The 15,339-nt window shown below is 38.9% G+C and overlaps 1 protein-coding gene across 1 annotated transcript; it reads right to left on the bottom strand.

The window, feature by feature from the left end:
• Positions 1 to 7,927: 7,927 nt before the first annotated feature.
• Positions 7,928 to 14,081, bottom strand: Ct83 (cancer/testis antigen 83). The gene is made up of 2 exons (XM_040743875.1): positions 13,868 to 14,081; positions 7,928 to 8,299 (listed from the first exon to the last, which is right to left on the bottom strand). Exons 1-2 carry the CDS (start codon positions 13,940 to 13,942, stop codon positions 7,994 to 7,996), a joined length of 381 nt encoding a protein of 126 aa, XP_040599809.1. The 5' UTR covers positions 13,943 to 14,081; the 3' UTR covers positions 7,928 to 7,993.
• Between the last annotated feature and the right edge of the window lie 1,258 nt (positions 14,082 to 15,339).

The raw sequence follows: 15,339 nt of genomic DNA, 5'->3' as shown, positions 1-15,339 counted from the left end.
AAAATAGGGATGTCCTATGATATTTTATTGAAGAAGAAATTAGTTACATGAGAAACCAAGAAAGCCAAGAACCAAAGGTCTACACGCTGCTCTCCAGGCTGAAAACCAGAACCCAAAGAGAAAGAGAGTCCTTCCCCTAGTTCTGTTTATCCCCCGTACATTCTATGCACCTTTGAACATGCCCACACAGGTGTGATCAGCGCTATGGGTATGTAAGATTTCTCCTTACACCAGTTAGCTTTCTCTCTCCTCCTCACCTCTCTGTCTCTCTCTGCCTCCAACTTGCAAGCCAGGATGTCAGCTTTTAGCTACTGCTTCAATGCCATGCTGTTGTAAGCTCTCAACTTCTGTTCTACTGTCATGCCTGTCTGCCTGCTTCCATGATACTCCCATGATAGTCATGGACTCTAATCCACTGGAACTGTGAGTCCCTAATTAAATTCTTTCTTTTTAATAAGTTTAGTTGATCATGGTGTCTTTTCAAAGCAACAGAAATTTAACAGAGATACTTTTAAATTATACAATAACTTTCAATCACTTTGATCATTTTTACATTCCATTTTCACTTTCATAAAATATCATTACTGCAATGTTACACATCCTAGAGTGAGATACTAATTTTCTAACTTCTTTTATCTTTATTAGTCATTATTCTCATTTTACTCTATACTTTGGCAGGTTGCCTCACATTTATGTGCCTTTATCTCTACTGATTGTTTAAAAAATTACTAATGTGATGAGGGGATATTGGATTTTATCAAATGATTTTGCAATATCAAGTGAGATGATCATGTGGTTTTTCTTTTCCACGTTGTGTACATGGTGGATTACATTGATACATTTTTGTATGTTGAACCATCCATGCATCCCTGGGATGACGCCTACTTGAACATGGCAGATGATGTTACAGAGGCGTTCTTGAATTCAATTTGCTAAGAACCTGGAGATAACAGGGGTAACAGGAACATACCTGAACATAATAAAAGCAATATACAGTAAAACAACAGCCAACATCAAACTGCATGGAGAAAAACTCAATCCAATTCCTCTAAAATCATGAAGAAGACAAGGCTGTCCACTCTCTTCATCTCTCTTAAATGTTGTACTTGAAGTTCTTGCTAGAGCATTAAGACAACAAAAGGAGATCAAGGGGATGCAAATCAAACTTTCAGTATTTACAGATGATATGATATTTTATGTAATTGACCCAAAAAAAACTACACAGGAACTCCTACAGTTGAAAAACACCTTCAGCAAAGTGTCAGGATATAAGATTAACTCAAGTAGCCTAATTATATAAGACAATAAATCAGTTGACAAAGAAATCAGAGAAACATCACCCTTTAAAATAACCACAAAAACATAAAATATCTTGAGATAATGCTAACCAAACAAGTGAAAGACCTGTATAGCAAGAACCTTGAGTCTCTAAAGACAGAAATTAAAGAAGATTCCAGAAAATTGAAAGATCTCCAATGTTCTTGGAAAAGTAGAATCAACATAATAAAATAGCAATCTTGTCCAAAGCCATCTACAGTTTCAGTGCAATCCCCATCAAAATACCAGCAAAATTCTTCACAGACCTTCAAAGAACAATAATCAACTTTATATGGAAAATCAAGGGACCCAGGATAGCCAAAACAACCCTATACAATAAAACAAATTCCAGAGGAAACACCATCCCTGACTTCAAGCTCTATTATAGAGCTATAGTCCTGAAAACAACTTGGTATTGGCACAAAAATAGACAGGTAGAACAATGGAATTGAATCGAAAGCCCTGATATTAACCCACATACCTATGAACACTTCATTTTTGACAAAGAAGCTAAAATTATACAGTGGAAAAAAGAAAACATTTTCAACAAATTATGCTAGCACAACTGGATGCTGGCATGTAGAAGCCTGCAGATAGATCCATGTATATCACCAAGCACAAAGCTAAAGTCCAAATGGATCACAGACCTCAACATAAATCCCGCCAAGTTGAACCACTTAGAAGAGAAAATGGGAGGTTCTCTTGAAAGAATTAGTACAGGACACTGCTTAATGAACATAACTCCAGTTGCACAGACACTGCAACCTTCTGAAACTGAGAAACTTCTGTGAGGCAAAGGACACAGTCAACAAGACGAAAAGGCAGCCCATAGAATGGGAAAAGATATTCACTAACCCCACATCTTACAGAGGATTGATATCCAAAATTTACAAAGAACTCAAGAAGCAAGTCGCCAAAACACGAAATAATCCAACTGAATTGTGAGGTACAGAACTAAATAGATAATTCTCAATAGATGAGTCTAAAGTGGATGAGAGACACTTAAGAATGTGTTCAACATACTTAGCCATTTCGGAAATGCAAACCAAAACAATTCTGAGATACAATCTCACTCCTGTCAGAAGGGCTAAAGTAAAAAACACCAAGACAGTTTATGCTGGAGAGGATGTAGAGATAGGGGAACACTCCTCCACTGCTGGTGGGAGTGCCAACTTGTACAGCCACTTTGGAAATCAGTATGGAGATTCCTCAGTAAAATGGGAATAAGCCTACCACAAGACCCAGCAACTCCACTCTTATGCATATACCAAAGATGCACATTCATACAACAATGATATCTTTTCCACTATGTTCATAGCAGCATTATTTGTAATAGCCAGAACCTGGTAGCAACCTAGATGCCCCTCAACTGAAGAGTGGATAGAGAAAATGTGAAATATTTATATGATGGAGTACTACTCAGCGGGACAAAAGCAATGGAATCTTGAAATTTGCAGGCAAATGAATGGCAGTAGAAGAAACCATCCTGAGTGAGGTAATCAAGTCACAAAAAGACAAACATGGTATGTACTCACTCATATATGGATTTTATACATGGAACAGAGGATTGCCAGCCTAGAATCCCAATGCAGAGTATATGGGATACAGGTAGGACTGTAAGATAGATATGCATTGTATCCAGAGAAGGAGAATGGGACAGAATCTTCTGAGTGGACTGGGAGCTGAGTGGGGGGGAGAGGGAACTGGGGAAAAGTGAGGGGGAGAAATGAAGGTGAATGAAGGACATGGGGGAGCAGGAAATTTGAGTCAGGGGAAAAATAGAGGAGAGCAGGATGAGAGATACCATAATAGAGGGAGTCATTATAGGTATGAAGAGAGATCTGGCACTAGTCAGATTTCCAGAGATCTACAAGAATGATACCCACTGGCAATCTAAGCAATAGTGGAGAGGCTACCTTAAATGCCCTTCCTCTCTAATGAGATTGACGACTACCTTGCATGACATCCTAGAGCCTTCATCCAGCAGATGAAACAGAGGCTAAACTCCTGAAATCCAGTGACAGATAGGGGGGAGTGATTACAAAGGGGTCAAGACTGGGTGGCTGACCTGAACAAGGGGGAGCTCATGGACCCCAGACTGATGACTTAGAGGCCAGCATGAGATTGATCCAGACCCCCTGAACGTGAATGTCAGTGAGGAGGCCTTGGCAATCTTTGGTGCCTCGGGTACTAGATCAATATTTATCCCTGGCATACAAATGGACTCTGGGAGCCTATTGCACATGGAGGGATGCTCTCTCAGCCAGAACACATGGGGATGGGCCTAGACCCTGCCCCAGATGAAATGACAGATTTTGGAGATCCCTCATAAAGGGTCTTATTGTCTCTGGAGAGTGGAGTGGGGGTTGGGTGGGGAGTTGGTTGGGAGGGTTGGAGGGGGCAGGGGATGATGGGTGGCTGAGCGAGTTGGGATTGAGATGTGAAGCAAGTTTGTTTCTAATTTAAATAAATAAGAAAAGAAAACACAAAAATTACTAATATGTTTTAATAGCTTGTTTTGCAAACATAGTAATTGTAGTTTTCATGTTAATTTTTCTCTGTTCTCAGTACTCCATGTTTTCCTAAGAGCTTTTGTTTTTCCTGTTGTCTATATCTTTCAAGTTAGAAACATTTCCAACTGTTTTCATTTTTCCTGTGATTTCTAGTGAGCAGTAAAGCTAACAGCAAAGTTTGAGTAGGAACAGAATCTTTCACTGGTTAAAATTCAGATAGCTGTATATAACTTTCCCAACCTAAAGAAAGACATGCCAATGAAGGTACAAGAAGCTTACAGAACAATAAATAGAGTGGACCACAAAAAAGTTCCCTTGCCACATAATAATCAACACCCCAACATACAAAATAAAGAAAAAATATTAAGAGCAGCTAAGGAAAAAGTTCAAATAACATATAAAGGCAAACCTATCAGAATTACACCTGACTTCTCCATGGAAAATCTGAAAGCCAAGAAGGTCCGGGATAGATATTCTACCAACACTAAGAGACCATTGATGCCAGCCCAGACTACTATACCCAGGAAGGCTTTCAATCAATATAGATGGTGAAAACATGACAAAACCAGATTCAAGCAATACATATCCACCAACCCAGCCAACCATAAAGTTCTAGAAGGAAATCTCCAGTCCAAGGAAGTTAGCTACAACCAGACAAACAAAGATAGTAGATAATCCCACTTTCCCAACAACCAAAAGAGAAAAGGAGTGGAAACCCACACACAACTCCACCACCATCAACAATTCTAAAACAAACAAAAATGAGCAATCAAAGGTCATTAATTTCCCTCAATATTAATGGTCTTAACTCTCCCATAAAAAGACACAGGCTAACAGAATATATTCGAAGGCAGCATCCATCCTTCTGCTGTATACAAGAAACACACCTCAGGTTCAAACACAGATGTTACCTCAGAGTAAAGAGTTGGTAAAAGATTTTCCAATCAAATGGACCCAAGAACCAAGTAGGGGTAGCAATTCTAATATCTAATATCTAACAAACTAGACTTTAAAATTGAAATCAATCAAAAGAGATGAAGAAGGTCATTTCCTATTTATCACAGGAGAAACCCACCAATATGAAGTCACAAATCTGAATAACTATGCCCCAAACACAAAGGCATCCACATTCCTAAAAGAGACATTACTAAAACTCTAACCACACATAAAAACCTCACACACTTATAATGGGAGACTTCAACACCCCACTCTCACCACAAGACAGGAATACGACACAGAAACTTAACAAAGAAACAAATGATTTAATAGAAGTTATGACATAATTGGTTTTTGACTGACATCTATAGAACATTCCATCCAAACACAAAAGAGTATACCTTCTTCTCAGCTCCACATGGAACCTTCTCAAAAATCGACCACATACATGGCAACATATTAAAACTTAACAGGTACAAAAATTGGAATAACTCCATGTATCTTATCAGACCACCATGCTTTAATGTTAGAATTCAACAATAACACCAATTGCAGAAACCCTACAAACTCATGGAAATTGAATAATGTGCAATTTACACCACTCCTGGTTCACAGAACCAGGGAGGGTGAGACCTTCCATGAAGGATCACCAAATCTGTCAAGTCATTTGGGGCAGGCCCTGTCCTGTGTATCTAGACTAAGAGAGTTTCCCTCCATGGGTAATGGGTTCCTGAAATCTGGATACGCAGATAAATTAGTATAAATAATATTGTGGAAATGACAATGTTGCCCAAAGCAATTTATAGATCCAATACAATTCCATTCACAATACTTAGAAATACCATTCAAAATACTTCACAGAAGTAACAACAACAAAACCCTAAAAATTCATGAGGAGCCACAGAGGGCTGTGGATAGCTGATCAAATCCTAAATAAAAAGGACAACACTAAAATGTTTACTGTAACAGATTTCAAATTATATTACAGGCATATGATAATAAAAGCAGAATGTCAAATTTTACCTAAAGCTTTTCCTTCATATATTGAAATGACCATGTGTTCATTATCTTCTCTCTGTTAATGTATCACGTTTATTAATTTTCATTATGTTGAATAATCTCATGTAGCTCTGGGAAAATTCCACATGACCATCATGAATATTCTTAAATTTTACTGTAACTATTTTTGAGTGTTTCATACACATCTACAGTGTATTTTGATTCTAGACCCGCAACAATCTGTACTTGCTCTATTACTTTCCCTCCCAAATTTATGACCAAAACAGTTTAATGAAGGACTGGTTTATTTGGCTAATTTCAGGGCACAGTCCATCCTGACAGAGAAGTCAAGATAGTAGTAGCTATATGTAGGTGGTCACATAGATAGAAAACATAGAGGGAAATGAATGCTGATGCTCAGTTGCCCTTCTCCTTTTGCTTTAGACAGAACCCCAGACCATTGATGGTATCTCCTATATTTAGGTCTTCCAACGACCATCTGCCCAATCTAGAAAATCTCTTAGACATGTTGGGAGAGTTTTGTTGACCCTCAAGTTAACAATCAAGAAAGACCATTATATTTTAGCTGTTTTCTATATTTTTGCTATTAGCATTCTCTCCATTCTTTTCTTTACTTAACTGCACAAGCTAAGACAGTTAGTGTTGCAGAATAGGATGATCTTTTATTCACTGACTACAACTCAGGGAGGACCTTGTGATGTTTATCCCCCACACTGGGGATCTGTTTCTAGTTTCCTGGCTTTTACAGGTTAAACGTAAAAGTCTAATGATTCAAAATGAGGATCCACATATGAAAGAGAACATATGGCATTTGTATTTCTGGGCCTGGATTACCTCAATTTCTATATTCAATACATTTATTTACAAATTTTGTAATTTGTTTTTTCTTTATAGCTGAATTAAATTTTATTACCTACATCTATTTTCATTATCAGTTTTTCTATTAATGGACATCTAGGCATGTTCCATTTCCTAGGTATTGTGGACATTTTGTGTATATAGATGAGCAATTTTAAGGAGACACCCCATTGTTTTCCTGAAAGATGTCAAAGGGACCTGTGAACCAAAAAAAATATTTAAGAACCACAAACACATATTAGGATAGTTCTTTAATTTATGCTGGTAACTGATTTTGAGGAGTGGTAGACGTGAAGGTGTAGAAATAGCTGAGAAGTGACTCACAAAATGAATTACATATAGAATGAACTTGTGATTGAGAATTTGAGGGTTTTTTTTTCAGTGTAGATCACATGCTATGACCAAGCTTAAATTAATTTGTGGTACATAGGATTCCAACTATGACTTAGAAATACCCTTTCTTGAAGTAACATTCTATTAAATGTATATTGAGTGCTATTCAAGGTGAACATTTACCAATTTAAAAAGGCATTCCTTTTTATGGGCTATTCTTGTGCTATAGGGATAATTTGGACATTTTAAAAAATTTTATTTAAATTAAAAACAGTCTTATTTTACATATCAATCCCAGTTCCCTCTCTCTTCCATCCTCCCATGCTCCCCACCAGCCCCCCATCTCACCCACCATTAACTCCCCTGGGAGGGTGAGGCCTTCCATGGGGGATCATCAAAGTCTGAATTTAGATATATTTTAAATGATAAAAATAATCTAGGACTGTGGGGATTTCAAACAGAAGTAGTTGTATTCAAAAAATGACCACAAAGAGTAGTTAAAGACTTTTATCATTAAATTCAAATGTGGAAATAAAGTACAATGTCATACTTTATACAATACATATATTGTAGGGCACCCGGTGATATCTCTTACTTCATACAGTCAGTGACAAACAATTCTTTTCCTGATGAAAAACAGTTCAGAGTAAGTCCTCTCACTTTAATAAAACTTGCAGACAACTGGAATATTATACTGCAATCTTTTGATTACAAAACTTCTCAAAATGTTTGGATTAGGGTTGTTTTATATCACCTGTAAACTCTCAAATGCCAAATATCCAACATTTGAATTTGCTTTTTTTGTATTATGATTCTAAATCATTAACTCATGGAATATGCATTAACAAATATATGTAAATGATTCTGTAAATATACGCATGTAGTAGGTGTCTGAAGTATCTGACTGGCACCCCAATCCTTTAAATAAAAACTCATTTGCAAGAAACAGAATCAGTTGATCCCACTTAGGGATTCCCACTCAGGGACTCCCACTCAGGGATTCCCACTCAGGGAATTTATTGGTTGCTTCCACTGTCGCTTTCCACAGGAATTCTCACAGTGGTTCTCCGCCTAGGCTTTGAATAGCCACGTGGGCGCCTTGCAGACAGGAATTGCTCCAGCTTAGTTAGTTGGCATTCCATGATGTTCAAATTGACCAGTATTCGTTTGTGCAAGGCTAGTGTTCGTGGATAATTATTCATCGTAGCCTGGTTGTAGTTGTTGTCATGGAAACGCAGAGCAGCATTCCTGTGTGACAGAGTGGGAGTTGATCTCAGCAGCTTAGGAGGTTTTGGGTTGGATGGTTTTTGATGATCAGTCATCTGTAAGAGAAATTGTAACTCTGTAGTATTTTGGAGCCCAGAAATCATCAAATCATAACTTGGTTATGATAAAGAAGTCTCCTGCCAAGAGATACATATTTGAATTGTTGATGGGTAACATTGACTAACATGTAGGAATGCCACCATTTAATACCATGCTTTGGGAAGTTCAGTAGTAGCCTCAATCCCTGTCTGTGGTTCTTATTTAAAAGCATTTCACTTGCAACTTTAAATACCGAAACAAAACAAATAAACCAAAAAACCCACGAGAAAAACAACCCACGAGGGAATCCAGGGAAGCAGCTGTTCTGGCAGTGGCATCAGGTACAACAGGCCCTGCTTCTGGGCCTGTGTTCCAGTGCCTGGGGATCGCCTGGGAACTGCACAGAGCTTCCAATCCCGGCAGGAGCCAAGCACCCCAGACCCCGGGACTTCTCTCCCACCAACGAGACCAGGAAACCAGAGGAGCCAGGGAGTCTTGGGGGAGGGTCTAAGCCCTGCCCTGTATGAAATGACAGACTATGGACACCCCCATGGAGGGCCTCACCCTCCCTGTGGAAATGAGGGGAAAATGGGGGGTGGGGAGAGGGCACGGGAGCAACCTTGTTTCTAATCTAAATTTAAACGGAAAAATTAATTAATTAATTAAAATAATAAAAAATATCATGCCAAGGAATTTTTAGACAGTGGTTCATAGGAGCAAAATCTCCTTGTCACTCTTGTCAGCACCCAGTGCTCTACAAGACTGGATAGCTTTATGCTAGACTCAAAAACAATAACTGACACACAGTAGGTTTCCAACTCTCAGTTCAATTTCTGCTTTCTCTGCTATTAATGAGTAGAAAACAGCTACATGATCAGTGTAAACTATGATATGAATATTAAATGCTCCTCCTTTCTTAGGTTAGGACCTGTAATAAAATATGTTCTCCTAATCTTGGGCAGCAAAGCCAGAGCTCCTAAAAAACACACAAAAACAAAAAACAAAAAAAACCAACCCACATATTTAGAACTGAGCATACTTGTGAACACACATAAGTTCCCAACACCATGGTGGTAGGAGAAAAGTGGATCCTGGATCTAGGGAGAGGAATATTAAGCTTAAATGAAAGAAAAGAAGGAAGAAAAGTAACTGATTCTTATAATGGAAACATGATTTTAAATCTACATACAGACACACATGGAATTGATTTTTGTATATGGTCAAGGATAGGGAGTACACCCCAAGATTAAAAGTACAGGGAGGGACTTTCAGAACAGGACTCCGATTTCATAGGAAACAGTTTCATTACAAAATTCAAAAATTTAAATGAAATGGACGACTTCCTGGATAGCTATTACTTGCCAAAATTAAATCAAGAACAGATAGGCAATTTAAATAGACCTATAACCACTATGGAAATAGAAGCAGTCATCAAAAGTCTCCCAACAAAAAAGGTCCAGGTCCAGATGGCCTCAGTTCAGAATTCTACCAGAAATTCAAAGAACATCTTATACCAATTCTTCTCAAAGTATTCCATGCAATAGAAGCAGAAGGGTCTTTGCCAAACTCTTTCTATGAGGCTTCAATAGCCTTGATACCCAAGCCACACAAAGACACAACTAAGAAAGAGAACTTCAGACCAATCTCCATCATGAACATTGTTGCAAAAATACTCAATAAAATACTGGCAAATTGGATCCAAGAACACATCAAAACAATCATTCACCACGATCAAGTAGGTTTCATCCCAGGAATGCAGGGATGGTTCAACATATGAAAATCCATCAATATAATCCACCATATAAACAAGCTGAGAAACAAAAATCACATAATCATCTCAATAGATGCAGAAAAAACCTTTGACAAAATCCAACACCCCTTCATGAGAAAGGTCTTGGAGATATCTGGGATAACAGGAACATACCTAAACATAATAAAAGCTATATACAGTAAACCAACAGCCAACATCAAACTAAATGGACAGATACTCAACCCAATTCCTCTAAAATCGGGAACAAGACAAGACTGTCCACTCTCTCCATACCTTTTCAATATTGTACTTGAAGTTCTACCCAGAGCCATATGACAACAAAAGGAGATCAAGGGGATACAAATTGGAAAGGATCAGGTCAAACTTTCACTATTAGCAGATGATATGATAGTTTACATAAATGACCAAAGGAACTCTACCAGGGAACTCTTACAGCTGATTAATACCTTCAGCAAAGTGGCAGGCTACAAGATCAACTCAAGAAAATCAGTAGCCCTACTATATACAGATGACAAAAGGGCTGAGAAAAAAATCAGAGGAACATTACCCTTTACAATTGCCACAAACAACATAAAATACCTTGGGGTAACGCTAACCCAACAAGTGAAAGTCCTGTATCGCAAGAACTTTGGCTCTTTAAAGAAAGAAATTAAAGAAGCCCTCTGAAAGTGGAAAAATCTCCAATGCTCTTGGATATGTAGGATCAATGTAGTAAAAATGGCAATCCTGCCAAAAGCAATTTACATATTCAATGCAATTCTCATTAAAATACCAGCACAATTCTTTACAGACCTTGAAAGAAAAATAATCAATTTTGTATGGAAAAACAAAAGACCCAGGATATCCAAACAACCTAATTCAAAAATGCAACATCTGGAGGCGTCACCATCCCCGATCTCAAGCTCTATTATAGAGCTATAGTCCTGAAAATAGTTTGGTATTGGCACAAAAATAGACAGGTATACCAATGGAATCGAATTGAACACCCGGATATTAACCCATACATGTAGGAACATCTGATCTTCGACAAATAAGCTAAACATATACAATGGAAAACAAGAAGCATCTTTAACAACTAGTGCTGGAATAACGGGATGCTGGCAAGTAGAAGCTTGAGGATCGATCCATATCTATCGCCATGCACAAAACTTAAGTTCTAATGGATCAAAGACCTCAACATAAATCTAGCCACACTGAAACTCTTAGAAAAGATAGTGTGGGGGGCACCCTTCAACCACTTGGTACAGGATACTGCTTACTGAACATAACACCAGTTTCACAGACACTGATATCAACAATTAATAAATGGGACCTCCTGAAACTGAGAAACTTCTGCAAGGCAAAGGACACATTCAGCAAGACAAAAAGGCAGTCCACAGAATGGGAAAATATATTCATTAACCCCACATCTGACAGAGGGTTGATCTCCAAAATTTACAAAGAATTCAAGAAGTAAGTCTCCAAAACACCAAGGGATCCAATTAAAAAGTGGGCTACAGAACTAAATAGTGAATTTTCAATAGAGGAGTCTAAAATGGCTGAGAGGAACTTGAGAAAGTGCTCAACATCCTTAGCCATCTGGTAAATGAAAATCAAAACAACTCTGAGATACCATCTTACTCCTGTCAGAATGGCTAAAATCAAAAACACCTATGACAATTTGTGCTGGAGAAGTTGTGGTGAAAGGGGAACACTACTCCACTGTTGGTGGGAGTGCCAATTTGTACAGCTATTTTGGAAATCAGTATGGAGATTCCTCAGAAAAATGGGAATAAACCTACCACAAGGCCCAGCAACTCCACTCTTAGGCATATATCCAAAAGATGCCCATTCATACAACAAGGATGTCTGTTCCACTATGTTCATAGCAGCATTATTTGTAATAGCCAGAACTTGTAAGCAACCTAGATGCCCCTCAACCAAAGAGTGGATAGAGAAAATGTGGTACATTTACACAATGGAGTACTATTCAGCAGAAAAAAAACAATGCCTGAAATTTTCAGTCAAATGGATGACACTAGAAGAAACTATCCTGAGTGAGGCAACCCAGTCACAAAAAAGAGAAACATGGCATGTACTCTCTCATATATGGATTTTTTACATATATCTAGGGAGTGCCAGCCTACAATCCCATGGCCAGAGAGCCTCGGAAACAGAGCCTTCATTCAGTGGTTGATGGAAGCAGAGGCAGACTCCCAAGGCTAAGCACTGAGCTGAACTCAAGAAATCCAGTGATAGAGAGGGAGGACTGATGACCAAAGGGGTAAAGACTGGGCTGGTTTAACCCTCATAAACAGCTGACCTGACAAGGGTTAGCTCTTGAATCCCAGACTGGTGCCTAGGAAACCAGCATGGGACTGATCAAGACCTGCCTGTATGTGGGTGTCAGTGAGGAGGCTTAGGTAATATATTGAGCCTTGGGTAGTATCAGTATTAATCCCGGGTTTACAAATGGACTTTGGGCTCCCATCCAACAATGTGAGATGCACTCTCACCCTGGACTCTTGGGAGTGGGTCTAGGCCCTGCCCTGGATGAAATGACAGAGTATGGACACCCCCGTGGAGGGCCTCACCCTCCCTGGGGAAATGAGGGGATATTGGTTTTTTGTGGGAGGGCACGGGAGGAGGTGAGGGAAAGGGAAAGGGACCTGGAATTGACATGTGAAGCAACCCTGTTTCTAATTTAAATTTAAAAATAAAATATAAATAATATATTGGAATTAAAAAAATAAAGTAATCTAGAAAAAATATGAACTCGTGTAGAATTCTAAAAGGTAATTTGCTCTTGTATGTAACAGCATATGTCTAAGCATCAAGACTTATAATTTTTATACATTTTTTCTTCTGCTTGTCTCAACTGAAAAATGTCTTCAGAGTAAATACTTCAATAAAGAGAGCCCAGAGAAATCATTTAAATCCTGAATGACTATGCAAACAACATATTTTTGGAATTAATTTAAGTTAATACCTACATTAACTTGATTGAGCTCAATACCAGGAGTTTATTAATTTTGGATAAATTATATATTACTTTTCATTTGGTTTCATAAGGTATTTTAAAAATCTGTTATCGGATTTGAATACAAAGTTCTCTAAGAGGAAACAGCACTGTTTTTTGATGTAACATAAAATCTTGCATGGCTGGCAAGTACTCTATCACTGTACCACTGAGGTACATCTTCAGCCCTTCCCCCAAAATTATTTTGTAATGTTCAAATTTATTAGGAAATATTTAATGAAGCTTGAACTATGAATTCAAAAAAATAAATGAAACAATACTAAATTAAAACGTTTCTACACAAAAAGAAACTATCAGCAAACAGAAAACTTAGAAAACATAAACATGTTTTGTGCAGGCAAAGTTTCACAAAAAATCATGGCGATTACTTGCAAAGCCTTCTTGTCTTAGGATGTTCAACAGTAGCCTTGACACTAGTCATGAATACTATTGTAAAACCTCTTTACTTAGGACTTTAAACCAACACCAGGGAAGTCACATTTACGATATCATTAGGGAAATGAAAGAAGATAAGAGTTTGATGGTGGGGAACACGCACACTTTCAGCTCTCCTGTTCTCTCATGGTGAGTGAGAAGTTCGCTGGAAAGCCGACCATATCATTCTTGACCTATACCTGTCTTCTAACTGACCATAACTATTGAACACAGTGCTCAAAGCTTGGGAAGCTCATGCGGCAGAGCTCTGTGGAAAGGGTAGGCGGCATTTAATAGCCTTCCCTGAATTCTTTTCCTCTTTTCTATCCATGTATTGAGTTACTTCAATGTTACGGCAGGCTCCTCCTGCATACAGCTTACCTGAAATAGTACCTTTAAGATGCAAAAGATGAAAGCAAAAAAGATGCTGCCGACAAGGATGAATACGATGTCCATGGTAGATTTCTGGCTCCGTTTTTCTTTGGAAAGCAGGCACCAGGCGGTGGGGAGCAGCAGCTGCCTATCTAGCAAGCGAGCTGGAGCAGACAGGGGTTAGGTACCTGTTTCCCCTATACCGCCTCCTGGTGATAACTGTCGGGAGCTGCCTGCTGCCCTGCCTTATATACTGCAGGTGATGTCAGCACTCCCCATTGTCTACAATGTGAGACCTCATAATAAGGGCCTTCCCGCAAGATCATCCTGGCCAATAGGAAGGAGGTGTGCCCTGGCCACTGCCTGACTGGATGTAGGACCAGATCATTAGAATGAATGGCAAAAAAAGAATGAGGGGCATTGGGATTTCATTAAAAGATGGAGAGAAAGCACAGGTTATAGAGATCCATCAAATGTGTGATGTAAAAACATTAATTCCACAGCTCCATCTCCCTCCCCTCCTCACACTCTCCCCAGAACCCACTCCATCCATGCATCAGAAAGAGTAAGGTCTCCCATGGGGAGTCAACAAAGCCTTATCCATCAAGTTGGGTCAGGAACAAGCCCTCCTCCCCCCGTATCAAGGCTGAGAAAGGCATCCCACCATAAGGAATGTATTCCAAAAAGCCAGTTCATTCACCAGGGATAGGTACTGTTCCCGTTGACAGGGGCCCCTCAAACAGACCAAGCCACGCAACTGTCCTCCACATGCAGAGGGCCTCCTTTGTTCTTCAAATATGTGGGCTTTGGCTTCAACCTCCATCATCCACTTGATAAACAAGTGTTTTCAAAAATACAAATGCTGTAAGAAGTGGGAAGCCCCTTTCCCCGTCTGGCGGGGAGGAGTCCATGTATGTCTCACTTAGGGTCCTCCTTGTTTCCTAGCTTCTCTGGTGGTGCCGATTGTAGGCTGGTACTCCTTTGCTCTATGTCTAATCTCCATTTATGAATGAGTGCATACCATGTTTTTCTGTCTGTTTCTGGGTTACCTCTTTCAGGATGGTTTCTTCTAGTCACACCCATTTGCCTGTAAGTTTTAAGATGTCATTATTTTTTTCTGTTGAATAGTACTCCATTGCGTAAATGTACCCCATTTTCTTTATCTATCCATCGATTGAGGGGCATTCAGGTTGCTTCAAGGTTCTGGCTATTACTAATAATGCTGTTATGAATGTAGTTAAACTGATGTCCTTGTGGTATTAATGTGCATCCTTTGGGTATATGGGGTATATGCCTAAGAGTGGAATTGCTGGATCTTGAGGTAGACTGATTCCCATTTTCCTGAGAAACCACCATACTGATTTCCAAAGTGGAGGAGTGTTCCCCTTTCTCCATATCCTTTCCAGCATAAACTGTCCTTGGTGTTTTTTTTATTTTAGCCATTCTGACAGGTATAAGATGGTATCTAGATCTCTTGAGTA

Source organism: Mesocricetus auratus, unplaced genomic scaffold (assembly GCF_017639785.1).
Source record: "Mesocricetus auratus isolate SY011 unplaced genomic scaffold, BCM_Maur_2.0 Super-Scaffold_100003, whole genome shotgun sequence".
Lineage (NCBI taxonomy): Eukaryota > Metazoa > Chordata > Mammalia > Rodentia > Cricetidae > Mesocricetus > Mesocricetus auratus.
The sequence above is the reverse complement of the archived record's forward strand: the minus strand, read 5'-3'. Positions and strand labels throughout refer to the sequence as shown.